Source organism: Lathyrus oleraceus, chromosome 5 (genome assembly GCF_024323335.1).
Source record: "Lathyrus oleraceus cultivar Zhongwan6 chromosome 5, CAAS_Psat_ZW6_1.0, whole genome shotgun sequence".
NCBI lineage: Eukaryota > Viridiplantae > Streptophyta > Magnoliopsida > Fabales > Fabaceae > Lathyrus > Lathyrus oleraceus.
The window spans coordinates 217,159,898-217,185,526 of NC_066583.1; the positions used below are offsets into that span (position 1 = coordinate 217,159,898).

The 25,629-nt window shown below is 37.3% G+C and overlaps 2 protein-coding genes across 4 annotated transcripts; one reads left to right on the plus strand and one right to left on the minus strand.

Annotated features, from left to right (window-relative positions):
• Window positions 1–1,074: 1,074 nt before the first annotated feature.
• Window positions 1,075–2,175, plus strand: LOC127083038 (photosystem II core complex proteins psbY, chloroplastic). The gene has a single exon (XM_051023265.1). It carries the CDS (start codon window positions 1,443–1,445, stop codon window positions 2,040–2,042), a length of 600 nt encoding a protein of 199 aa, XP_050879222.1. The 5' UTR covers window positions 1,075–1,442; the 3' UTR covers window positions 2,043–2,175.
• Window positions 2,176–2,770: 595 nt separating this feature from the next.
• Window positions 2,771–9,644, minus strand: LOC127083035 (leashin). Of its 3 annotated transcripts, none has more exons than XM_051023263.1 (7): window positions 9,334–9,620; window positions 9,179–9,246; window positions 7,200–9,086; window positions 5,996–6,506; window positions 4,696–5,862; window positions 4,012–4,066; window positions 2,771–3,146 (listed from the first exon to the last, which is right to left on the minus strand). In XM_051023263.1, the coding sequence occupies exons 1-7, from the start codon at window positions 9,440–9,442 to the stop codon at window positions 3,011–3,013; spliced, it is 3,933 nt and encodes a 1,310-aa protein (XP_050879220.1). In that variant the 5' UTR covers window positions 9,443–9,620; the 3' UTR covers window positions 2,771–3,010. The 3 variants fall into 3 exon arrangements, with proteins under 3 accessions (XP_050879220.1, XP_050879219.1, XP_050879218.1); XM_051023262.1 differs by having other exon boundaries at window positions 6,855–9,086; XM_051023261.1 differs by having other exon boundaries at window positions 5,996–9,086; window positions 9,334–9,644.
• Between the last annotated feature and the right edge of the window lie 15,985 nt (window positions 9,645–25,629).

The window sequence follows — 25,629 nt, forward strand, 5'->3', positions numbered from 1 at the left end:
GTTGTGTTAGTGTGTCGAAGTGTCAAAGCATGTTGCTTCACACAGGCTTTTGACTTAGGCCTATTTTAGTAGTGTTAGCTATTTTTGGCTTTTATAGTTTTGGGCTTTGGCTTGAGGTCCAATTTCCAACACGTCTGAAGATGCATTTTTGAATTTTATGGTTAGTTTTAATTTTTCACTGGGGGAGCAATGCTTAGGGTGTCTTAAGCAATTTCCAATTCAAGAGATATGCCTAATTTTATACATGAACACTTGCACCATGTTCTAACCAGAGTCGTCTCACTTTTTTCGGATGCCTTGTGTAGATTCGATGTAGTTTAATTATAAAAAATAAATAAATAGAAGTTCTATCTAACCATTGTTTAACCATTTATAAACATTTTATGAGGCCATATTTAACTACAAATTAACTGTGACAAATTTGAGATTGAGTGCAGTAGTCCACCTTGCACGCCCTCAAAGTCGATCGATTATGGCTCTAATAACCACTCTAACATATTGTCTTTTATTTGAAGGATTGCTTATTGCATCCTTAGTGGTTCTCATGCATTCACCAATAGTGTTTATAAAAATTCACTTTTACAAGCACTTCATATACACCACATTTCTTCATTTCTTCGTAGAAGAGTCCACCATCATTTTACCAAAAAAGAATGGCATGAAAGTATATTTTTAAAATAAATTCGAAAATATCATTCTCTAGAAAAAACATTTATATGAATAACATAAAAATGATAAATTTATACAAATAATGTATATTTATATATGGATTTAGCAAACATTCAAGGGATGCATGTATATTTATATAGGGATATAACAGAATTCACATTACTCCACTTTCATTTGTTTTTCTTATAATTAACATCACTCGTTCAATGTTGATAATGACCAAATCACTGAATCATTCTAAATTCATCTGTATTCTGTATTAAATTTTTATAGACTTTTAAAGTAAGGGATGCATTAAGAGGTTGAAGTTTGAGTTACAGCTAGGTTGCGTTATATTATTATTTAAATAAATGAAAGCTACCCATTGGTTTTCGTTCTACAATTATAATTTTGCATTTATGTTATCTATAATATAAATGTCTTTTATGTAAGTATACTTCTGAATATATTCACTTACGAAAGAATGTGATGATCCTCACATTGTCACATCTAACAAACTAAAACAAATAATAATGTATAGTTGAATTTTAGTTTTAGTTTGTATTTGAAGTAAAGTGATAAGAAACCAAAGAATAGGAGGTGGAAATGTCGCCAATGAAGCTATTTAGATAAGAGAGGAATCTAAATAGCACAATATTACTGGTTCTCATTTCTCCAACGTGGCTTTCCCATCTATATTCCAAACAAAGTCTAGTTCCCATTCTTCAATAGTAAAAACCAAGTTCGCTACCACTCTTGAAGAATCTGTGTCAATCCCAACATAGTATTCATCTATGGCAGCAACAATGGCAATGATGATCAACTCCAAGTGTCTAAACACAGCCATACCCAAGTTACAAAACACATCTACCACAGCGAAACTAACAACAACAACAACATGCAAAACCACCACCGTTCAAAACCTACCAAAGGCTATTACCTCATTTGACAACACCAACGTTGTTGTGTCACCTTCCATTGCAATTGCAGGGGCAATATTCTCATCCCTCGCAACCTGCGATGCCGCTTTCGCTGCTCAGCAAATAGCAGAAATAGCGGAAGGTGATAATAGAGGATTAGCACTGTTGTTGCCATTGGTTCCAGCCATAGGGTGGGTTTTGTTCAACATATTGCAGCCAGCTTTGAACCAAATCAACCGTATGCGTAGCACAAGGGGAGTGATTGTTGGGCTTGGACTCGGGCTTGGCGGGCTTGCGGTATCGGGTATGGTGTCAGAAGCTTCTGCTAGTGAGATTGGTATGATTGCTGAGGCTGCTGGAAGTGATAACAGGGGAACACTTCTGCTGTTTGTGGTTGCACCGGCTATACTTTGGGTGCTTTACAATATTTTGCAGCCTGCTCTTAACCAGATCAATAAGATGAGATCTGAGTAAAATAGGGGTGGGTGGTTTTAGTGCAATGTTTTATTGTAACACTTTCTTGTAACTTGTATCTAATGCTCTTGCTTTCTCTATATTGTGTTATATATCAAACTTGGTTTTCTATAGCAGACATTTTATTTTCTGATTTTGCTTACTTTGTTCTTTATTTGAGATCGTCTCACTCTTGCTGCACATCACTCGTTTTTGTTTTTACAATTTAAACATTTCATCTATTATATAACAAGCACCTTCAACAAGTTGACAATATATTTGATTCATGTTGTGCGAGGTAATAGGGTTTTAGAATCACACAAGTACATTTGACACATTTGGGTGTTAGGATTCAGTTGAGAGAAAACAGTTGTAGCTACAGTTTGTAGCAAGTGCATTTCAACGGTGAAATCCAATTAAACTTGAGGTGGCGTGACTGGCGCTCCCAAACACATGCATACGTTAGAGTTATATTAAATCATCCCAATTTTGACAGATTTACCTCTTATTCAACCATATGCTTTTAATTTTATACTTTAGTGTTGAGAAAATAATTTAACTCTAAAGTGTATTGTATTTATTAATCACTTTACACATTTATGTTCATTTCCGTTTCTGTTTCTGTTTATATATATATATAAACTAGAGAACCCCAGCCTTTAAGAATTTCGAAGAATAACAAATATTACTAACATTATATAGACACTAGACATAATGGTTTGGCATTGACTTCAAATTTTCTACAAAACTTTGATTAATGTACTTTATTTATATCTCTATGGTAATAATGATAATAATATACCACAATGGTATAACTAATAAACCCGGCTTGCAACATAAATCGCATCATGATCTGTAACAATCTTAAAAGAAAATCAGCACTGTTTGGAAAGAAGGTGAAAAGAAGACGCTCACAACAGCTACAAAGGAGAACAAAAACATCACAAAGGAGAACAAAAATATCACAATGCTGAAACTTGTGATTACATCTAAGAAAGGCTGTCGGGAACAAATTCCAGCAGACTTTCAGATTCATCCAATTGAGAGGCTGTAATTTTGGCTTTCTTATACCTTGCTGAGCTTTTAAGGATATGCTCAATTGGCATTTTTGCTGTGCCTGACAAACTGGAAAAAGAATGTTTCAGAACTCACCTATTGCAAATTCAAAAATGTAGTACATAACACATACATAATGAAAAGTAAAACAAAAGAGAAGCCCACGAAAACATCTATTATCAGCAATGATGTAGAGATTGAAAGACCAGATGTTTAGACAGCTCTTCCCCCGTTAATAATTCTTACTAAGCAACAAGTATGTCCCAGACAAAGAATTGTTTAGTTACCCTCCCTTCCAATAAAATGAAAATATTTCATCATAGAGATACATGTAGCACTAGAACATAGAGGTTTTAGTTAAATAATTGGTTATAGCAAGCCCAACCTATAATTGAGACCAATGTGCGACTAGTTTACATCTCTCACATGATACGGATGTGAATGGCTCAATTCATTATATAATAATCCGTCCATCAAAAAGATGATGTATATAGGAATATATTCCATTATCTCCAACATGAAAAGAAGAATAACGTGATAAACTGAGTGATAGTAAGCATATAGTGATAGACCAACAATTTATCAAAGAAAAGTTGCATTACAGTATTATAGTTGTGCAATAAAAGCCACAGAAAACTATCCCTCAAGATACCCTAATTAGTTATCGCCTCTAGACCCAAATAACATACTAACAGTATGTTAATATGTATAAATAATTTGACTGGTTGACTATAAGTTCAGGTTCATGTTAGAATCCTGGTTATAATTAATTTTTGAAGTGTTTTCAGGATTATGTAAAGAATTTTTGAAGGATGATAAATAAAATCGAGAATGGCAGAAGCAGAAAGAGACACGTTGGAGACAATTTATTACTTTAAACCATATGCAGGTATACAATGTGCCCATTTTGCAAACTAATAAGTTATTAACTTACCTTGATTTAAGGGAACTTCTTTCATCATTTTCCAGCCCTTTCCCATCATAAGAACCTGATCCAATTTGATACAGAGAAAAAATTGGTTCCAAAGTTTAGACATACAGTGGTATAAATCTTTAATTCAGGCTTGTCATCAACAACATCAAGAACAAGAAGCATATCAGGAAACAAATAGTATACTCATGACATAAAGTAAGACTCCTACATAATCTTAACGACTAAGTGAGATACCAAAAGTAGTTGAAGCAGTAGCAATAACCACAACGAGTCCAAAATAAAACAAAAATCTGAACTGCAATAATCTAATAGTTGTCATTTCACCTTCCACCCCTAACTAAGTAACAGCTCGATAATATAAACTTCAAAAGTTTCAAAATTACCAGAGGGCAAATAAGCTATGCATATCAATTTCTGAAAGAAAAAAAAAATTAACCTAAAAAAATGATTTATCTACATGCTTGCAGCTCTTCGACACGATATATTAGGACTAACAGTGCATTACAAAAGTACCAAAGATCTGTTCTCAATGAACGGGGAGAAAAGAAAAGATAAACTTAGCACAAGCACATTCAGAAACTCTCATCCACCCACAACCCGGCCACCGAAAGAATTGTTTGCATTCACCGTATTAACTGATACATAAATGAAGGTACACTCTCAATCAAAGTAGAGTTCACTTACCATTTTGTTGTGAATCCAGATCTGGACTGTCATACCCATCTAAATCAGACGGGACTGAGTTATCAGATGGAGTTCTAGTGCTGGCATCAGAATCATAAGCCGTATCTTCATCTTCAGAGGCACTGTCACTATCATCCTCGAAAATTGCTCCTTCTAACAAACTCTTCTTCTGCTGAGAGTTACTCACAACTCTCATGGCATCATTCCCGGAAGCTTTTCCTGCTTTATTTTGAACCATTTTGTTGAAACCTTCTTCCAGCTTTGCATTTGAAGTAGGAATGTGTTTCCTTTGCTTTTCCAAATCCATACTTCTCCCAGAAGCACTGTTAGGAGGTTTTCTATATTCACCAATTGAGGACATGCCGCTGTCAGACTGACTAGACAATTTCGCGACTTGTCCACTCTTGTGTGCATTTGGTGCCTTATCAATCCTGTTTACGACACCCTCTTCTTTACTACCAAAAACATGACCATTTGTTAGCATATCTGATGTGCCTTTTGGGGTAGAAGTTTGTTTGTTGTTTGAAATATTTTTCAGTCTCTTGCTCACTTGTTCGTCCACATTTTGAGCATTAGGTTTTGTTTTAGTTTGTTCCAGGGAATCAATATTTTGAGTGCTAAAATCATCTCCCTTATCTGTCACAGAAGGAACAGTCCCTTGCAGTTTCACCTGCTGCATTACTTTCCCTTCGGTTTGATTTAGAGGATTTTCCTTTGTCTCCCCATTTCCTGGCATAGGATCACAAATGGTTGCTTTAAGAGACTTGGTAACAAGAGTTTCACTCTCAGAAGCATCCACATGGCCATTATCTTTTCTAAGCGTCCGTCTTTCACCTTTACTCATAGCTTTTTTTATCCCCTTTTTTTCATTCGCCGGTTTTACAGGTTCCTTTACTCCATTCATGTCAACATTTTGTGGTGATACTTCTCCTGCCGCAGCTCCATCGATTTGACCAACTTCACTCTCATGACAATGACCAACAACGACATTCTCATTATCCTCCATCAGATCATTGGGCTCGTTTGCATCAGAAAGCTGTACTTCCAATTCAATATCACACTGGTTCTTATAATTTCCTGCTTCTTTTGTAGTAGACTGCATGTTTTCTTTGCGAGCCTCCGCCCCAATCTCCATTTGGTCAAGATTCGTTTTGCTCATAATGATATCTACTCGCAAGAAGGAAAAAATATCAGTGATAGATCTTAAAGTGTGATATTTTAAAATTTTCAAATTAATTAGCATGATAAAAAGTAAAATGAAGTTATTTTCTATTTTCACCCATTTACTGAGTATTATCACCTTTTGACTCATGGGCTAGAGGTTTCTTCCTTTTCCTTTGCTTCATTGCAGGAGACATGAGTTCTGAAGCCTCATTCATAGACAGTACATCATTCTTAGTGTTATTATCGTTGCATGCAGTGTTCTGTGGCTCCTTTAAAGCATCAGTGTCCTTAATTACTTCTTTATTTGCATTCTCTGAAGAGTTGGCAAGGACTACAATATCTTGCTGAGCTGGCACAACAACAGAAGCATTGCTTTCTTTCAGAGTATCATCTCGCACTGTCTCTTCTTTTTTCCTTCTATTCTTCTGCTTTTTCTTTGCACTTGGTTCAGGTTTAGAAGCTCCATCCTCGCATACAATAGAGTCATCCTTACTGACGTTATTGGACCCATCTACCTCACATTCAACATGTGAAGTTGGAGCTATCTTCGAATCTTTGACAACTTCTTTTTCAGTGGGCTGTGAAACACATGGTCGGTTACAAGGGATTTCTTCTTTTTCATCCTGTTTGTTCTTTGATTGAGGCACCTGAAAACTGTTGAAGTTGGATGCCCTTTCGGATGGACAAACAGGAGGATTATCAACAGAAGCAATGTTATCTTTGGAGATATCACCTCCCGCAGGGTCTTCTTTTTGTCTTTTACTCTTACTCTTCTGCTTTTTCTTTGAACTTAGTGCGGGTTTAGAAGTTCCTTCCTCACATACAATAGAGTCATCCTTACTGCCTTTATTGGACCCGTCTACCTCATATTCAATATGTGAATTTGGAACCATCTCCAAATTTTTGACTGCTTCTTTTTCAGTGGGCTGTGAAACACATGGGCGGTCAAAAGGGATTTCTTCTTTCTCAGCCTGTTTGTTCTTTGATTGAGGCACCTGAAAACTGTTGAAATTGGATGCCCTTTCGGAGGGACAACCAGGAGGATTATCAACAGAAGCAATGTTATCTTTGGAGATATCACCTCCCGCAGGGTCTTCTTTTTGTCTTTTCCTCTTACTCTTCTGGTTTTTCTTTGCACTTACTGCGGGTTTAGAAGTTCCTTCCTCACATACAATAGAGTCATCCTTACTGCCTTTATTGGACCCTTCTGCCTCACATTCAATATGTGAATTTGGAACCATCTCCAAATTTTTGACTGCTTTTTCAGTGGGCTGTGAAACACATGGGCGGTCAAAAGGGATTTCTTCTTTTTCATCCTGTTTGTTCTTTGATTGAGGCACCTGAAAACTGTTGAAATTGGATGCCCTTTCAGATGGACAACCGAGAGGATTATCAACAGAAGCAATGTTATCTTTGGAGATATCACCTCCCGCAGCATCTTCTTTTTGCCTTTTACTCTTACTCTTCTTCTTTTTCTTTGCACTTGGAGAGGGTTTAGAAGTTCCTTCCTCACATACAATAGAGTCATCCTTACTGCCTTTATAGGACCCATCTATCCCACATTCAATATGTGAATTTGGAACCATCTCCAAATTTTTGACTGCTTTTTTTTCAGTGTCCGGTGTAATGCATGGACGGTCAATAGGGATTTCTTCTTTTTCATCCTGCTTGTTCTCGGATTGAGGCACTTGAAAAATGTTGAAATTGGACGCCCTTTCGGACGGACAACCGAGAGGATTATCAACAGAAGCAATGTTATCTTTGGAGATATCACCTCCCACAGCATCTTCTTTTTGCATTTTACTCTTACTCTTCTTCTTTTTCTTTGCACTTGGAGAGGGTTTAGAAGTTTCTTTCTCACATACAATCGAGTCATCCTTACTTCCTTTATAGGACCCATCTATCCCACATTCAATATGTGAATTTGGAACCATCTCCAAATTTTGTACTGCTTTTTTTTCAGTGTCCGGTGAAATGCATGGACGGTCAATAGGGATTTCTTCTTTTTCATCCTGCTTGTTCTCAGACTGAGGCACTTGAAAAATGTTGAAACTGGATGCCCTTTCGGACGGACAACCGACAGGATTATTGACAGTGCCAATGTTAACTTCTGAGTTACTGCCTCCCTCAGTGTCTTTGTTTTTCCTTTTACTCTTACGCTTTTTCTTTGCACTTGGCACAGATGTTGAATGTACTACTCCCTTATTTTCTTCACCCGATCCATCTACTTCACATTCAATATGTAAACTTGGAACCACCTCCAAATTTATCACTGCTTCTTTTTCAGTGTGTTCTTCTTTTTCAGTGTGCTCTGAAACACGCGGGCGGTCAGAAGGGGTTTCTTCTTTTGAATTATCACCTCCAACAGTGTCTTCTTTTTTCTTTTTACTCTTCTTTCTTCTCTTTGCACTTGGCACAGTTATTGAAGGTGCGTCTTCACCCTTATTACAATCATCCTCATTTCCTTCACCGGATCCACCAACTTTACATTCAATATTTAAACTTGGAACCATCTCCAAATTTTTCACAACTTCTTTTCCAACGTGCTCTGAAACCCAAGGGCGATCAGAAGCAATTTCTTCTTTGGAATTATCGCCCCCCACAGAAGCAATTTCTTCTTTGGAATTATCGCCCTCCAGAGCGTCTTCTCGTTTCCTTTTCTTCTTCCGTTTTCTCGTCTCACTTTGCACAGATACCGAAGGTTCATCTTCATACACATTACAATCCCCCTTATTTCCTTTATCAATCCCATCTACTTCACATTCCATATGTAAACTTGGAACTTCATTATTTAAACGACTACAGTCATCTGTCTTTGGGATTGAACCAGGCAATGGAATTTCTATGTCATGATGGCCAGACAAATTGACACCAACCTTCAAATTTGTGTCCGCTTTCCTAGCACTGTGTTCAGAAACACAAGGGCTAACAACAGGAACTCCTTCCCTTTCATTTCGTTTGTTCTCCAACATTTGCAACTGGTAATTGCATGGTAAAAGAATAGCATTATTATCACTAGGACGAACTAAAGCATTATTTGCATTATTTGCAACCCCAATAGAATCCATCTGATGAAGAGAAGCATGAGAAAACAATTGTTCATTCTGTCTACAATCCTCCAATGCAGAAACATCAACACTAAGAAACCAGTTTTTCTTAAAACCACTAAAAGCACTTTTCACAATCATTGAATCCGATAAATGATAAAAGTGACCATTGCGCTTAACCTACCGAAAACAAAAACAAAGAAAACAACATAATCAATTAGACATTGCAACAATCATTGTATGAACAACAATGGAGGCAGTAGTCGATGTACCTTAATCCCGTTAATCTGTATCTGTCCAATTTTGGGAAAACATACAGGATGCTCTAACATGATTCTCTCTATAAACAAAACACGCATATCAATTGAGGTTCAACGAAAACTAAGCAATGTATAGTAATAGAAGGATGAAGAGGAAGAGAGATTACTTTTGAAGTCGGAGACGGTGTCGTGATCGGAGATGGTAAGAGCCAAGTGAGTGTCGAGGTTTGTATCTATGAAGACAACGTTGCCGTTGTCAGAACTCAGCGGCGCCATATCGCGGTTACGAATAACCCTAATTTACAATCCGATTGGTAAACAGTGCAAATTGTTGTTGGTATTATAAAACCTCAGCCTCAAGGGTTTATGATATGGCGGCACCTCTCCATTCAGCTCATGCCATTTCCCTGGCGCCCCATTCGTTTCTTAAATACTCCTGTGTTCTAGTGTTCGTTTATTCTTTGTTACGTAAAATCTAGATTTTGATAGAAAATTTGTATTGAAAAAAAAATAATTAAAAAAATAATTTTATTAAAATCAATGTATAATTTTTAAAATAACTATTTAACTTATAAGTTATACAGATACAAATTAGTATTATTTATATTTAGTATTTTATTATTTCATCCGTCTCATAATAAATTATCGAATAAAACACTCTTTTAAAATGAATAATCTTTATAATTTTTATTATATTTTTTAAATTTTATTATTTAATTAATACTACTTTTATTTCACAGTATTCTACCATGACCGTTTACTAAAAACTCATCTTTCTATTTTATTTTTAATCAATTTTAAGTGGTGATGTATTATTTTATTTAATAGATGGCAGAATTGATAGAAATAATCATTGCCAACCAGTTATCATATAATCCACTTCATTTAAATATATTTTTTTATCTAAATTCGTTAATTTTATTTTCAATGCCATTCAAATATATTTATTAAATTTAAATTTATTTTTAAAAATATTCATTTTGTCTTAAAACTTAGATAACTATAGTATTAAAGTGTTCATTTTTTTTCTTAAATTTTAAATAATTATAATATTTATTTATTTTTTTCTTAAAACTTAAAAAACATTAAAATCATAAATTCAAAAATATGAGCATAATATTATAATATCTCTTGATAGAAATCTATAATAACTGTAATTTTTCACCAAAAATATAATACTTTGTGATATTCATCTCTAATAATTACGATATCTCTTAGTATCACAAGAAAATATTCATAAAATATTCAATAATTACACTCATTCATAAACCTCAGAAACATTAAAAATTCTCAACAAAACATCAAGGTGAGAATTCATCAAATTTCTTTCATCCATATTCAGACTTAAGGTTACAGAAACAAAACAAAAAAAGTCAAGAGATCCTTCCCAAGAAGAAAAACGAAGAACTTACAAGGTGAAATTTAGAGAACAACAGCAAAAAAAATTGAAGAACACATTGTCTTTCATTCTCACAACACCAAAACAAAAAGCAGATTCGTCTCCCCCTACTCCCAAATTCATGCCCCTTTTTTTCTTTGGTATTAATTTTAAATTCAAACTCAACTTATTATCTCTCTCCATCCCTCATTCAATCCCTTTATTTCTTCAATATCAATTTCAAATCCAAACTCAATCAATTATCTTTCTCCATCACTCATTCCTCTCGGACAAACACACATTCATAACCACATCCATCACCACCACAATCTTCCTTTACAACCACAAGCTCAGATATCGTCCTCCACTCAGGAGAAATCATCAATTTTTGTGACTTAGTAATAATGAATCACAATAATACTCTATTTCACATACACCACAAACATATGGATAAAATTTGTCAAAATTTGTAGTAGATAAAGAACTTTAAGGAAAAAGATGAAGAGAATACTCTTTTAATCTATTGAGAATTAGAGAGCCATTAGAGAATCGTTTTCTTCTTTCTCGAACAATGTTGAATATAAGTTTTTTTTTTAGTATGCAAAAGATTGAAGAGCTCTTGCCCCTTCTTCTTCAATTTTTAATTTGGAGGGAAAAAAATTCGGTATATCTTAGGGTTCTCCTGAGTTTGATTTTTCTTAATATTAATTGAATATTATTTTATTTAATATATTTTTAATTAATTTAAGTTTGCCAAATCAATTTAGATAAAAAGAATATGGAGTTAAACAGTTGTCCATTTACATGTTATAATAATTGTGCTACCTATTAAATAAAATGATACATCATCACTTTTTAAATAAAAATAGTAAAGAGAGGACTAAAACTAGTTAAAAATAAAATAAGTGGATTGATTTCGTAAATTGACAAAAATAGGGGGATGAAAACTGTAATTTAACCTTATTATTATTATTATTAGTTTAATTAGGAAAATTTCTTATTTCACCCTATGAGATGGAAAAATATCATATTAAATATTTAAAATGTCTCTCAGATTTCGGAGATGCATCTTCAAACACACTCTTTACCACCTTATGATGCACCAAATGAATGTCACTCCAGAGTAAAACAAAATTTATTCTGGAGATGTAACTCCGAGTATTTTTTGTTGGAACAAGTTTGATTCTACAACTATCCTAAAGTTTTGATGATAACAAAATGTAAGAGAATTATTTTATACTCTAACTAGTTTGTTGAGTGTGTAGAAATTGGGACAAATCCTGACTCTGAAAGATGTTCAGATTATAAACCAAAGAAAATAATCGTTCAAACAAGTCAATTTTGATCTATCAAAGTCAACATTTTGAGCGAAAGTTCTCAAGAACGACTTTGATATATATAGCTCTGATTATCTATTTTTGAAGTCTCAAAACCCAGCATCTAAAGACTATGAAGTCTCACCAAAAGATTATGAATATGGACCTTGGAAACGTTAATCAAGCTTCAACAACAAATATCAGAAGCCTCTGAATAGAAGTGTTCAAAAGTCAACAAAAGATTTGACGTGACAGGCGTGAATAAGCAAATCTACCTTTTTCATAAATTATTGTACTATGTGCAAAAAAAGTCTTTCGCGTCCAATCATTTTCACCAACTAATGGCTACTGCGTCACTCTAGTGTTTCGTTTGAAGTGATCTTCTCCAACGGATACTTAGAGGATATTTTCATCTTCACCTCCAACTTATCTATTTCACATCTATTTAAAGTTGGCATTGAAGATTGAAGAAGGTGTCAAACAGAGACTGAATACACGCAAAAAATGCATCAATGCTCAGACTCAAAAACAAATAAAATGTGTTGCTTACACTTATACACTTAGAACAAAAATCATTGTATATTCTTGTTAAGTGTAAAACTTGGTTGTAAACTTGTGTATCTACTTTTGAGAAGTATTTGTAAACATAAAAATTATTATTAAAATTTTAATTGCAATCCTCAAGCGACCGAGTTAGGTCAGGATCTTGAGAAATTAGTAAGAAGTTGTTATTGAGAAGTTTTCTTAAGCGATCAATTGAGTCAGATCTTAAGGAATCAATGACCGTCGATTTTCTTAGAAGACCAGTTGGGTTAAATCCTGAAGAACCATGGACAGGTTATCACTGCATTTGTAATCAGGAGGAAAATCACCTTCTGAAGACCAGATCTTAAGTCTTTGTCGAAGGAAAATCACCCAAGTGGGTGGACTTGAGGTAACCTTGTTAACGACGAACCAAGATAAAATCATTGTGTTCTTTATCATTCTGGTCATTGTTTGTTGTTTTTGTTTTTAGGTTGCGAAAAACTATCATTCTTGAAACCCAATTTACCCCCTCCTCCCCCCCCCCCCCCCCCCCCCCCCTTCTTTCTTGTGTTTCTTAAACCTTCAATTGGCATCAGAGCTCCAGTTCTGGATTGACAACTTTGTGACAAAACACTTAATCATGACAGATGAATATCCAGCTTTTTATTATCTACAAAAATATCTCCAACCGTGTTAGGAGCATTTAAGGTAGAAAATGGAAACATATTTTCTCCAAATATGGCATGCCTAGAAATAAATTTCTTACGACCGGACAACTCCTAACACTTATATCATATATGATTAGGTGAAAAATCCAAGAATACACATGGTGTTGACCGAGGTTATAATTTATTTCTAGAGGTTGAGGGAATTATAGGATAGAATATACACCCGAAGACTCGAAGGTATGAATTAGAATGATCTTTTGGGTAGAGTATCTTAGTGGGTGAATGAAGGGCAAGCTTTTTGGTTGGGAGGATGTTATGTAAGTATGTTGCCATTTGCAAGGAATTATGTCAAAAGGATGATGGGATAGAGGCATGGGCTAGAAGGTTGCGAATGATGTTATTTATAGTACATATTTTTCTTTTAGCTTTTCCAATTTGAAGGGAATTATAGGGACACAAAACCCTAAATGATATGCAATTGAGTTCACTGCATTTTTGAAAGAGAGCATTGTCATATTCTTTCCCATCATCACATTGAAAATATTTGATTTCTCATTCAAATTGAGTTTTAATGTAAGCGCAAAATTGAAGAAACATAGAATGAAGTTGATATTTATTATGTAATGGAAAAGTCCACAGAAAAATTTGTGAAATCATCTAAAAATAACACATAATAACGGTGTCCCCCTGAACTAAGAACAAGTGATCTCCAAACATCACTATGGACAATATCAAAAGTTAAAGTATAAGATAAATAATTAGAAAAGTACAATTTTATTTGTTTCCCAAGTTGACAAAAGTGACAAAAGAAATTGTTCTGAAACTTATTATATGTAAGAAAATTGTTTCGGTGTGGAGAATTTAAGATATTAGCTTTAGGGTGTCCTAAACGGTTGTGTCATACTTCATTAGATAATATGGAAAAGGTAGATGTTGGTTGGGTTGTAGAGTAAGGCCTGGTGGTAAGTGGGTAGAGGTCGTCAGAGATGTTACATCTTATTAAATGCATTCATGTTTGAAAATCCTTCACAGAAAACCCAAAAGGATCAAATTCAATAGAAACATCATTATCAATGATAAGTTTTCTAACATAGACGGGATTTTTTTATTAGTTAAGGGGTATTTAATACATTCTTTAAATTGGAAGAGTATGGAAAGGTAGGTAATGATGTATGTCCATAACTAATAACCAGAATATTATGACCACTACCAACAATAATGTTGTTGCTCGTATTGAAATAAGACATTGGATTGCTTTTGTTTTCCTTCATATGTGATGTAGCTCAAGTGTCCATATACAATTGATCATCTAGAGGAGAAATAAACAATGTATGCATAGCATCCTAATGATTTGGCTTTTGCCCAAGAATACTAGTTTGCTTGTTCGAGTTTCTAATTTTTGGGTACAGACATGACGAAGTGGACCAAGGCTACTACCATGGTGGAAAACTCCACTGCTGATTCTGGTTAGGATATGATGGATAGTTATCATACCCCAAAATTCACCCTACCCTTCACAAAGTTCATCTAGGTCACTAACCTTATTCATATGCGTATCCTCATAGACAATTCATTTCATATGCATAACCATGGTCCATTACAAGAGGACAAGATTTAGATTCATGGCTTTATGCTTGCACCCAGGGGAAACTAGAATTTCCCAACAACATGGAAATGGACCTTGGTGTTTGGATAATATGCATATACTTGGTGTATCAATTGTGGCTTCTCGGAGAGGCAAAACCCTAATTTGGGATCCTTACTTGATCAGGGTTGTTCCCAAACCCTACTTTATATCCCATAACCCTTTGTGTGTCCTCTTGATCCCACTTCAGTGGTTCACCATCATCCCATGGTGTGCATGTTCCGCTTGCTTGGTCAAGACTCATCATCACCCCATAGCTCGTGTGGGTTGATCTCAGGGCCTTGCAGGTTCATCTCTTGGTTGTTTAAGATCATTGGTTCGAGCCTATTTCCATGGCATCATAACTTCCACTCGATTTAATTCATCCTTATCAACTCATATGATCATTTCTTCTTGCTTAAGCCAAGCCCATGTGGCCATTTCAAAAGCCTGGTCTATGCTTTACTATTTCATATGGTCATTGTATTTTAAGTCCATCTATTGCCATTGGTGCTTGGTCCATGGATCTTTGTTAAGTCCTATTTCATGATACATATGGGGTTTTGCTAAGGTTTTGTTTCATGCTTGGTATCGTCCATCTGAGTCATTATCCATCGGTCCATGCTAAGGCCTAAATTGATCAATGCTTTGTACCATCCCTCACTCTTATTGGGTTGGCTTTGGTCCACCCATAATTCATGTCTTTGGGATTCATGCTAATGCTTCATAGACTTGATTATCATCCATGTTCATCCATTCAATGTCATTTCAATCTTGTTTATTTCAATCCATTTCAAGTATATTCTTACCATGGTTCATGGTTCAAATTCATCAATTCATTTCAAGAGTCATACTCATTAAAAGTTCAATACAAGTCATTTATTCCATATCGATCCATTCATTCACGAAATTCAAAATCCATTACAAAGCATGAGAATTCCCAAAATATGAAAAAGTTACAAAAAATTGGAAAGGTTGACCAAATGTTGACTTAGGTCAATAGTTGACTGTTTGGTCAACTTTGGCCAAAGTCAACTCATGTTTTCCTAGGCCTAATAATACTTGCTCCATGTTGATTTCCCATAGGCCCTTCTTCCATTCCAATTCCATGGTTCTTGTTGCTTTATGAGCAATTAATTTGGTTTCCTTTGAATGCTAGCCACTTGTTGCAAGCTTTCGTTCAAGTCATCACCAAGGTCAGTGACATTGGAGTTGAACACAAGACTGCAACATTATATGTACAACAGGCACATAAACACAAAGGCAGGAACAACACATTGTTATGAAAGAAATCCATGAAAAAACTTGTAGTGAAAACACATTAAAACCACACCAAAACAACACAAAAACATTGCAATGCACCGATAAGGCTTACTGCAGGACCGAGCCAAACAACATTCTTTTCAAGCCAAACATCACAACTTTACATCAGCAGCAAGACATCATAATAATTTGCATCCATAATGCATTGATGGCTTAACAAAAACCTACACCGGTATCAGTTCACAACAGGCTGCAACACTCACCAAGCTAAGGCAATAAGATTCACAAAAATCCTCCAACAACAACATTTATAGCAGTCACAAGGAAATTGGCAAACACAAACTCCAAACATATACGTCGCAACCAAAAACTCATACCATTCAGTTCAACACTATTTAGTTTATGGCATGGTTCATTCAAATCGCAAACGAGCCCATGGACATCAAACCAGACATGCAGCAGACCCACGTCCTGACCTCCATGTGGGCACCAACCTGCAACCAAACTAGATACCTGGATAGACCAAGGCAGTGCAGTCCAAACATGAGCTCATGCCTGTAGTGTGAAATAAGGCCAAACCCAAATGGACCTGTATAACATCAGCAGTGCAGTTCAAAACAATACTTGCACCCAAACATCCAGACAATACTGTAATACTTCATAAAACAGGGAAATGTTAACACCCTGAAACCAACCTGATGACCAACATTGAGCCAAATGAGTGTCCTGCAATATGCCTTGATCAGTGTTGCATAACCAACATCCACACTACACCAATACAGCTTCCATTCATGTGGTCAACATCAAGAGGACCAAAATTGCAGCATACCCATACATGCAGTTGGCAATGCTAATTCTACAGCAGGTCATCCAGTAGTGCATTAGGAACATAACAAAAGCCATAATACGCAACTGACCAAGCTCACCCTTACAAGCCAACGGTTCTGCAGTAGATTCCTCATCACTAGGCACCATAGAGCTGCATACACTCAGACCTGACATTCAGTGGAACCATGGTTAATCAATAAACAACCTACCTAGCATAATCCAAATGCCACATCAACTCATAAACCACGACCAATCCAGCAAAACCTCATGCCTTGTAAGAATCAGCAAAACCAACTTTAGACATGCATGTAGAATTGGAAATGGTACAGGGCAAAATCAATAGCATCAACACCATCAAATGATAATGTAACTAATCAAGACAGCTAGCCAAATAAACCAAAACCTTACATCCATATCCTACCAAAGCAACCTACATGGAAACCAATGGACACATCAAGCAACGGTACTCATGATATAAGCATTCCAAACATGACCCTAAGCTAGCATCCACAAACCAAAACTGGACCAAAACAACATACCAGCTCAAATCATAACAGGGATCCCCCTAAACACACCAAGCTACACCAGAACCTAGCGCTCATAACGGGTAATTATTCAAAAGCGAACCTTGCAAACAGCCATACACTAACAGGTTGTAGGACCATATCTGGAAATTGAAAACTTCCAACTCACATTGCCAAATCAGGACTTACCAGCTAAGGAGAAACCCTGCTGAAGTAAAGTCTTAAGTCAAGATGTCGTCTCAACAATCATATAACACCAGAACCTGTTGTTTCAGATCACTTTCCAAGCGTTTCACCTTGACTCTGCCATAAACCAACGTAGCGCACCATTCCATCCATTACGAGCTATCAAAATCATCCATAAAGCCATGTCATATTGGACCACCAACAAATTTACAGAACATGATAAAGCATCTTAACAACACGACTATATTAGCTAGCTCACCATTCATGCAGTCCAACAATTCCATGAATAACACCTAATAGGCTACAAGATAAGCTAACATAAAATGAGAAGATAAACGACGAGCTACATGAACTAAATCCAAGTGAGAATGACTATCACTGCAGACATGTTGAACCGATACTCAACGGCCGTGCAAACCAACTACACACCAAGTCAAGGAAATGTAAAATCAACATGTCAACCATCACCACACTGCACCATAGCCTGACCTGAAAAACGAGTTGATCAGCAATCCAAAATTGCAATGGCCTCACTGAACACATTAAAAATAGAACCTGCAGCATGTTCAGCAGATCACCAACAAAATCTCACATGACTTTAGTTCAGATATAACCTACAGTGGCCAGTCATTAATATTTTTTTTACACTCATTTAACCAACTCAACCTAACTACCATGCTAGTTGTCATAACAGAAATTCATAACTGAATTTCACAATCCCAATGTCCAAACCACCTATAAATACATCTCAAATCATTCAACAACGAGGTTAGTCATTTTTTCACTCAAAAATCCCAATCAGTTTCAGATTCAAGACCATTCAACCATTCTCCAAGAGGACTCACCCTCATTCTCTCAACTCAAAAATATCAATCCATATTCAAAATCCATCAACCCACTGCTCAACCTTGACTGAATCCCTCATTTTCATCCATCCCAGTCATCGGTTTTCATTCAATTAGTGGATCGGTTCTCAACCTCACCTTCAACTCAATTTGAAGTTCATCTTCGATCCATTCGCACCAACAGGGAAGACGAAGAAGAAGAAAGTGGAGGAAGTAAAAGATTCAAGCAGAAGCGAAGGAAGAACCAGACATACCTGAAACTTCGCCGCCGTCGCCACCGTCAAAACACTCCGGTAGGCATTCTGAACTTCACCGTTTATTCGTTTCTTGTCACCAGTAGGTTGATATGAGATTGAGCGCTAATAACCCTAAGGTCTGAGATTGAATCATGGTATGGTCACTATTTAATTTGATTAGGGACACCTAGGGTTCTTGACGGTAGACGATTCGATTGGATAATTAGAGCTTAAATCCCGTGAAACTGGTCATAGATTCAAAGAGATCTTGAGGAGGCGAATAGGACAATGGTTTCTTTTTTTGCTTTGTCGGCCACCGCCGCTGGAGATGATTCCCGGCACGGTGGCCCACGGTGGTTGTCGCCTGGATCTCCAAATCCGACTCAATGTCCCCTGCGCACCTTTTTCTCTTTGTTGAATTTAAATGTGTATTCCCTGTTACCAATCACTGAACGAACGTGTACTGTGTCCAGGCCACCATTGACCAAAACCTGTTGGGCTCATGTGTAATGGGCTTGGCTTAGGATTACCAGTCAAACCCCTAGTGACTGTTGTACCCCCCCTTCATGTACAAACTGGACAATGGGTGGGCCCTGCGCCCCCAGCCCATTGAGATTGATTCTTGTACCCTATACTCAGAATATGTACCCCCTGGCCCATTCTTTTGATTTAATTGTTTTTCTCCATTATTTTCAATTTTAACTTTTGATGTTTATTTTTAGAGTTGTTCTTACCATGATTAGGAACATTAAAACCTATTCATTGTTAGTTGTAGTTTAGATTTAGGGATTAAGAATGTTTAAGGATTTTAAACGCTTTGATTGACTCACGTGGAAAACTCCCTAAAGCAAGAATTGATTAGCCATATTATATTTTTTTTATATAGTTTTTCTATTTTATTTTTGGCAATTAACATGCTTAGGATTAATTAGGATTAATCATTTTAATTCCCTTTTTTAATTCCATGTGTCATATTCATGTATTGTGCGACTTTCAATTCCATTTAATTTTAATTGTTCATGTTCTTTGATTATGGTTATTAGATTCAAATTGAAAATGACATTTCAATTTGATAGGATCATTATATCATTTCTGTATGTGCTTAATTGGCTGCATTATATGGTAAAACACTAGTTGGTTACTAATGTCTTGACTGATGTCATGACATGGTATGTATATGTGACTACATTGTAGGTTAGAATATCTAACTGTACTCTGATGTCTTGATTGATGTCATGACACACTTGAGTAGTTACTGCAGGATTAGCTAACACAGGATTTATTGAATGTCAAACTGGATGCTGTGACATTCATACCTGTCAGCAGATACTAAGGAATAGAACAGCTGGTGTTCTGTTAGAACTTAGTATTTATTTCCAGTCTGGTTATCAAGGGAAGACCAGACCTGGCATAAGGCCTACTGACTGAATGTCAAACTGGATGTTATGACATTCATCATTGACAGCAGCTACTGAACATTAGACAGAGTGGTGTTCTGCTATACTTCAGCATGTTACTTAGTCTGTTCTTCAAGAGAATAACAGAACTAACTTAAGGCCAAATGTGTAAATGTTAAATTGGACACTTTGACATTTATTAATGTAAGCTGTTACTGTAGTATGGTCATTTTGATCATGTACAGGTCAGCAAAATTGTACAGTCTGTTTTCTGGAAAAACAGACTCAGCATATGGACCTTGATGTCAAGCTGGATGTCGTGACATTCATTCCTGACAGCATATGCTATATTGTAGGTTGTTCAGTTTTCTATTTCAGCTTTTTCTCAGGCTATTCTTCAGGGATTCAACAGCTGAGAGAAAATCCAGGAAATCAACAACCAAGCTACATTTAATGAACCTAACAAATAGCCTATTTGTTAGTAACCTAAATGTTGAATTTATGGGAACTCGCGTGACCTTAAATTCAGGAGAATACAGGTGCAAAAGCCCAGGTACTGCAATATAAAAGGAAGGCGTTCCTTCATTCAGTTTCGGGGATTTTGAGGCGTGAAGATTTTGTGTGTCCATCATACTTCACTGCTGTATTTTTGTGAGTCTTGTATTAGACGTATCTTGTAAGCCAAGCCATTATCAAGTAGATGATTGTTGTGGCATAGGGTGTTCATTGAGTTGTAAGTGTTGTGTCGCTCAAAGCTTTTAAGCGTGAGTGCTGTGTATCTTGATTAAAGCTGTGAAGCACAATCAAGAGTTGTTTGAAGTGTGACTTCAAATTGTCTTTAATATTGATTAAAGGTAGTAATCACTGAGGTGATTGAGGGGGAGTGAGTATGAACTCTGATCTTAGTGTAAGATTGAAATTGCATTGGGTAGGGATTAAGTGATAAGTTGTAAACGGGTGAGTTTAGCTTTGAATTGATACTACTAATAGTGGATTTCCTCCCTGGCTTGGTAGCCCCCAGATGTAGGTCATGTTGGACTGAACTGGGTAAACAATTACTTGTGTTAATTACTGCACTTACGTTTAAGTTCTGCATAATTCCTGTCTGTGCAGAATTGGATGTCATAACAACCCGTGTGACATCTAAAGTCTGATAACTAGAATTTCAATTGGCATCAGAGCAGGCACCCTGCCTGTGAATTTCTGGGTGAGATCTAGGGAAGTTACTTTCTAGTACCATGGACAAGGATATAGGACACTCAAATAGACCACCCATGTTGGATGGCTCTAATTATGATGACTGGAAGCCTCGTATGATAGCCTTCTTAAGGTCTCTAGATAGCAAAGTCTGGAGAGCTGTCAACAAAGGATGGGAACATCCAACGAAGACAGGTGAGGATGGAGGCAGTGTGCAGATTCCTGAAGAAGAGTGGGACAAGGAGCAAGAGGCACTAACTCTTGGAAATTCCAAGGCCTTGAATGCATTGTTCAATGGAATCAGTAAGAACATCTTCAAGCTGGTGCACCACTATGAACTAGCTAAGGAAGTTTGGGATACCCTCAAAGTAACTCATGAAGGTACTTCCAAGGTGAAGATGTCCAAACTTCATATGTTGACCACCAAGTTTGAAAACCTGAGGATGAGACTATTCATGACTTTCACATGAATATTCTTGAAATTGCAAACACCTCTGGTGGACTAGGTGAGAAAATGGCTATGAAGGTCCTTATAAGAATGATTCTCAGGTCCTTGCCTAAAAGGTTTGCTATGAAGGTCACAGCCATAGAGGAGGCACAGGACATCTGCAATATGAAGGTAGATGAGCTCATTGGTTCTCTCCAAACCTTTGAAATGAGCTTGTATGAGAATACTGAAAAGAAGAACAAAAGCGTAGCTTTTGTATCTAATGCTGAAGAAGAGTCAGAAGCAGGATATACTGAAGGTGATGATAGTATATCAGAAGCCTTAGCCATGCTTGGGAGGCAGTTCAACAAGTTCGTGAAGAAGATTGATCAAAGAGGGAGACCTAATGTCAAGAACATCCCGTCTGACATCAGGAAAAGATCAACTTCTGATGAAAAGTTCAACCAAGGCAAGGGAATCCAGTGTCATGGTTGTGAAGGGTATGGACACGTCAGAGCTGAATGTCCTACTTATCTCAAGATGCAAAAGAAGGGGCTAACTATCACATGGTCTGAAGGAGATTCTGAAAGTGAATCTGAAGGAGAATCTGCCAAACATGTCACTGCACTAACCAGTGTTTGTGCCTCTGATGATGACTCAAGTGCAGATGATCTGACCTTTGATGAACTTGCTGCAGCCTATAAGAAGCTGTGTACCACCAGTGCAGAAGTGCGTGCACAAGGAGAAAAGCAGAAGAAACTCATCAAGGAACTGGAAGATGAGAGACAGAAGCAACTGTCTGCCATAGAGGGTCTAAATGGTGAGATAGCCCTGCTGACCTCCAAGCTGAATCAGATGACTAAATCCATCAGAATGATGAATAAGGGAACTGACACCTTGGAAGAGATTCTAAAGGTGGGACAGCAGTCTGGAACCAAATCTGGCCTAGGATTTGGGAAAAAATCCTCAGCTGAACACAAACGCCCAAAGGCTAAAGTTCAGAAGTTCAAGCGGAAGTCAAAGCCAATGTCTTAACATCGAGGAACTAGGATGAATGATCATCAGAAGAGGAAATACCAGGAGTGGAGGTGTCACCATTGTGGTAGACTTGGTCATATAAAAGCCTTCTGCTACTGGATTCATGGTTTCCCTAACCAAGCCTCGCATGTCAGGCCTAAGCATAAACCATATAAGCGCTATGTTCCCATCAAGAAGCAACAATGGTATGCTAGGATAGCACACACTGCTCTAAGGGCTTCTACCAGAGAAGACTGGTACTTTGACAGTGGATGCTCAAGACATATGACTGGTATGGAAAATCTACTGGTAGATATTCAACCTCACACTACCAGCTATGTGACCTTTGGTGATGGTGCCAAAGGAAAAATAAAAGGTGTGGGTAAGCTGGACTGCTTTGGAGTTCCAAAACTGAATAATGTGCTGTTAGTAAGAGGACTAACTGCAAACCTCATCAGCATAAGTCAGCTGTGTGATCAAGGGTTTCATGTTCAGTTTACTAAGGAGCTATGCATTGTGACTAATGGTGACAATCAGGAAGTTATGAGAGGAACCAGGTCCAAAGATAACTGTTATCTGTGGGAACCTAAAGTCACTAACTTTTCAACAATATGCTCCTCAACCAAGGAAGAACAGGAGGTGAAGCTGTGGCATAGACGTCTTGGACATCTCCACTTACGGGGAATGAAGAAGATTATATCCAAGGAAGCAGTCAGAGGAATTCCAAAGCTTCTTATTGATGAAGGAAGAGCCTGTGGAGAATGCCAGGTGGGCAAGCAAACCAAGATATCACATCCGAAGCTGGGACATCCCACAACCTCCAGAGTTCTGGAACTGCTGCACATGGATTTAATGGGACCCATGCAGGTTGAAAGCCTTGGTGGGAAGAAATATGCTTACGTGGTGGTTGATGACCATTCCAGATACACGTGGATAAGCTTCATCAGAGAGAAGTCAGATACATTTGATGTCTTCAAAGACCTGTGTATAAGACTTCAAAGGGAAAAGGACAGTTGTGTGGTCCGGATTAGAAGTGATCATGGTACGGAGTTCAAGAATTCCAAGTTTGATGAGTTTTGCTCTTCTGAAGGAATAAGTCATGAGTTCTCCTCCCCTATAACCCCTCAGCAGAATGGAATAGTTGAAAGAAAAAATAGAACTATTCAAGAATCTGCCAGGGCAATGGTTCATGCAAAGAAGCTCCCCATGCACTTTTGGGCTGAAGCAATGAATACCGCGTGCTATGTTCACAACAGAGTCACCTTGAGAAAAGGAACCTCCTCCACTCTGTATGAAATATGGAAAGGAAGAAAACCCACTGTGAAGTACTTTCATATCTTTGGAAGTAAATGCTACATTCTCACAGATCGTGAACAGAGAAGGAAGCTAGATCCCAAAAGTGATGAGGGTATATTTCTGGGATACTCCACTAACAGCAGAGCCTACAGAGTGTTCAACTACAGGACCAATGTCCTAATGGAATCCATAAATGTTATTGTGGACGATAAAGAGGAAGGAACCAATGTCATGGAGGATGTTGAAACATTCCTTGACAGTTCAACTGACATTCCAGTCAAGTCTGAAGAAGTAGAGGAACCTCCTCCTGAATGTGAAGCAGATGCAACCACCAAAGTGCCATCTATCAGAATTCAGAAAGACCACCCTAAGGATCTTATCATAGGGGATCCCAATAGTGGTGTGACTACCAGGTCACGGGGAATAAGCTCAAATTCCTGCTTTGTATCCAAGGTTGAACCAAAGAATGTGAAAGAAGCCCTGACTGACGAATACTAGATCATTGCCATGCAAGAGGAACTTGAGCAGTTCAAAAGGAATGAAGTATGGGAGCTAGTTCCAAGACCTGAAGGGACCAACATCATTGGTACCAAGTGGATCTACAAAAACAAATCTGATGAGAAAGGAGTAATTACTAGGAATAAAGCAAGACTAGTAGCTCAAGGATACACTCAAGTTGAAGGGGTAGATTTTGATGAGACATTTGCTCATGTGGCTAGGCTTGAGTCCATCAGATTGCTGTTAGAGGTAGCATGCATCCTGAAGTTTAAACTATTCCAAATGGATGTGAAGAGTGCATTCTTGAATGGCTACTTGAATGAAGAAGTCTTTGTGGAACAACCTAAAGGGTTCTGTGATCCTAACCAACCTAAGCATGTATACAAGTTGAGGAAAGCCTTGTATGGGTTGAAACAAGCACCTAGAGCATGGTATGAAAGGTTGACCGAATTTCTGACCTCAAATGGATACAGAAAAGGTGGAACAGATAAAACCTTATTTGTGAAGGATGAAGACGGCAAAATCATGATTGCTCAAATCTATGTGGATGATATAGTCTTTGGTGGAATGTCAGAACAAATGGTTCAATAATTTGTTCACCAGATGCAATCCGAGTTTGAAATGAGTCTAGTTGAAGAACTGACCTATTTCCTTGGAATGCAAGTAAACCAAATGGAGGACTCTATGTTTCTCTCCCAAAGCAAGTATGCCAAGAACATAGTTAAGAAGTTTGGTATGGATAATGCTAGGCACAAGAGGACTCCTGTGCCTACTCATCTGAAGTTAACCAAAGATGAAGGAGGGCCTGGTGTTGATCAATGCTTGTACAGAAGCATGATAGGAAGCCTACTTTACCTAACTGCAAGTAGACCTGACATTTCTTATGCAGTTGGAGTATGTGCTAGATACCAAGCAGAGCCTAAGGTGAGCCACTTGAATCAAGTCAAAAGGATTCTCAAGTACATCAATGGGACTTGTGACTATGGGATGCTGTATTCACATGGGTCTGAGCCTGTCCTATCTGGGTACTGTGATGCTGACTGGGCTAGGAGTGCTGATGACAGAAAAAGCACATCAGGTGGATGTTTCTTCTTAGGAGACAATCTCATATCTTGGTTCAGCAAGAAGCAAAATTGTGTTTCTTTGTCCACTGCAGAGGCTGAATACATAGCTGCTGGAAGCAGTTGTTCCCAACTGGTGTGGATGAAATAGATGCTCACTGAGTACAATGTCACTCA

What these genes read in the sequence shown, in the direction of transcription:
- LOC127083035 (XM_051023261.1), bottom strand. Translation starts at nt 9,442, where the DNA reads ATGGCGCCGCTGAGTTCTGACAACGGCAACGTTGTCTTCATAGATACA. An exon ending in CACCGTCTCCGACTTCAAAA is followed by an intron (nt 9,247 to 9,333) that starts GTAATCTCTCTT and finishes TTTTGTTTATAG; the next exon opens with AGAGAATCATGTTAGAGCAT. An exon ending in TACAGATTAACGGGATTAAG is followed by an intron (nt 9,087 to 9,178) that starts GTACATCGACTA and finishes TGTTTTCGGTAG; the next exon opens with GTTAAGCGCAATGGTCACTT.
- LOC127083038 (XM_051023265.1), top strand. Translation starts at nt 1,443, where the DNA reads ATGGCAGCAACAATGGCAATGATGATCAACTCCAAGTGTCTAAACACA.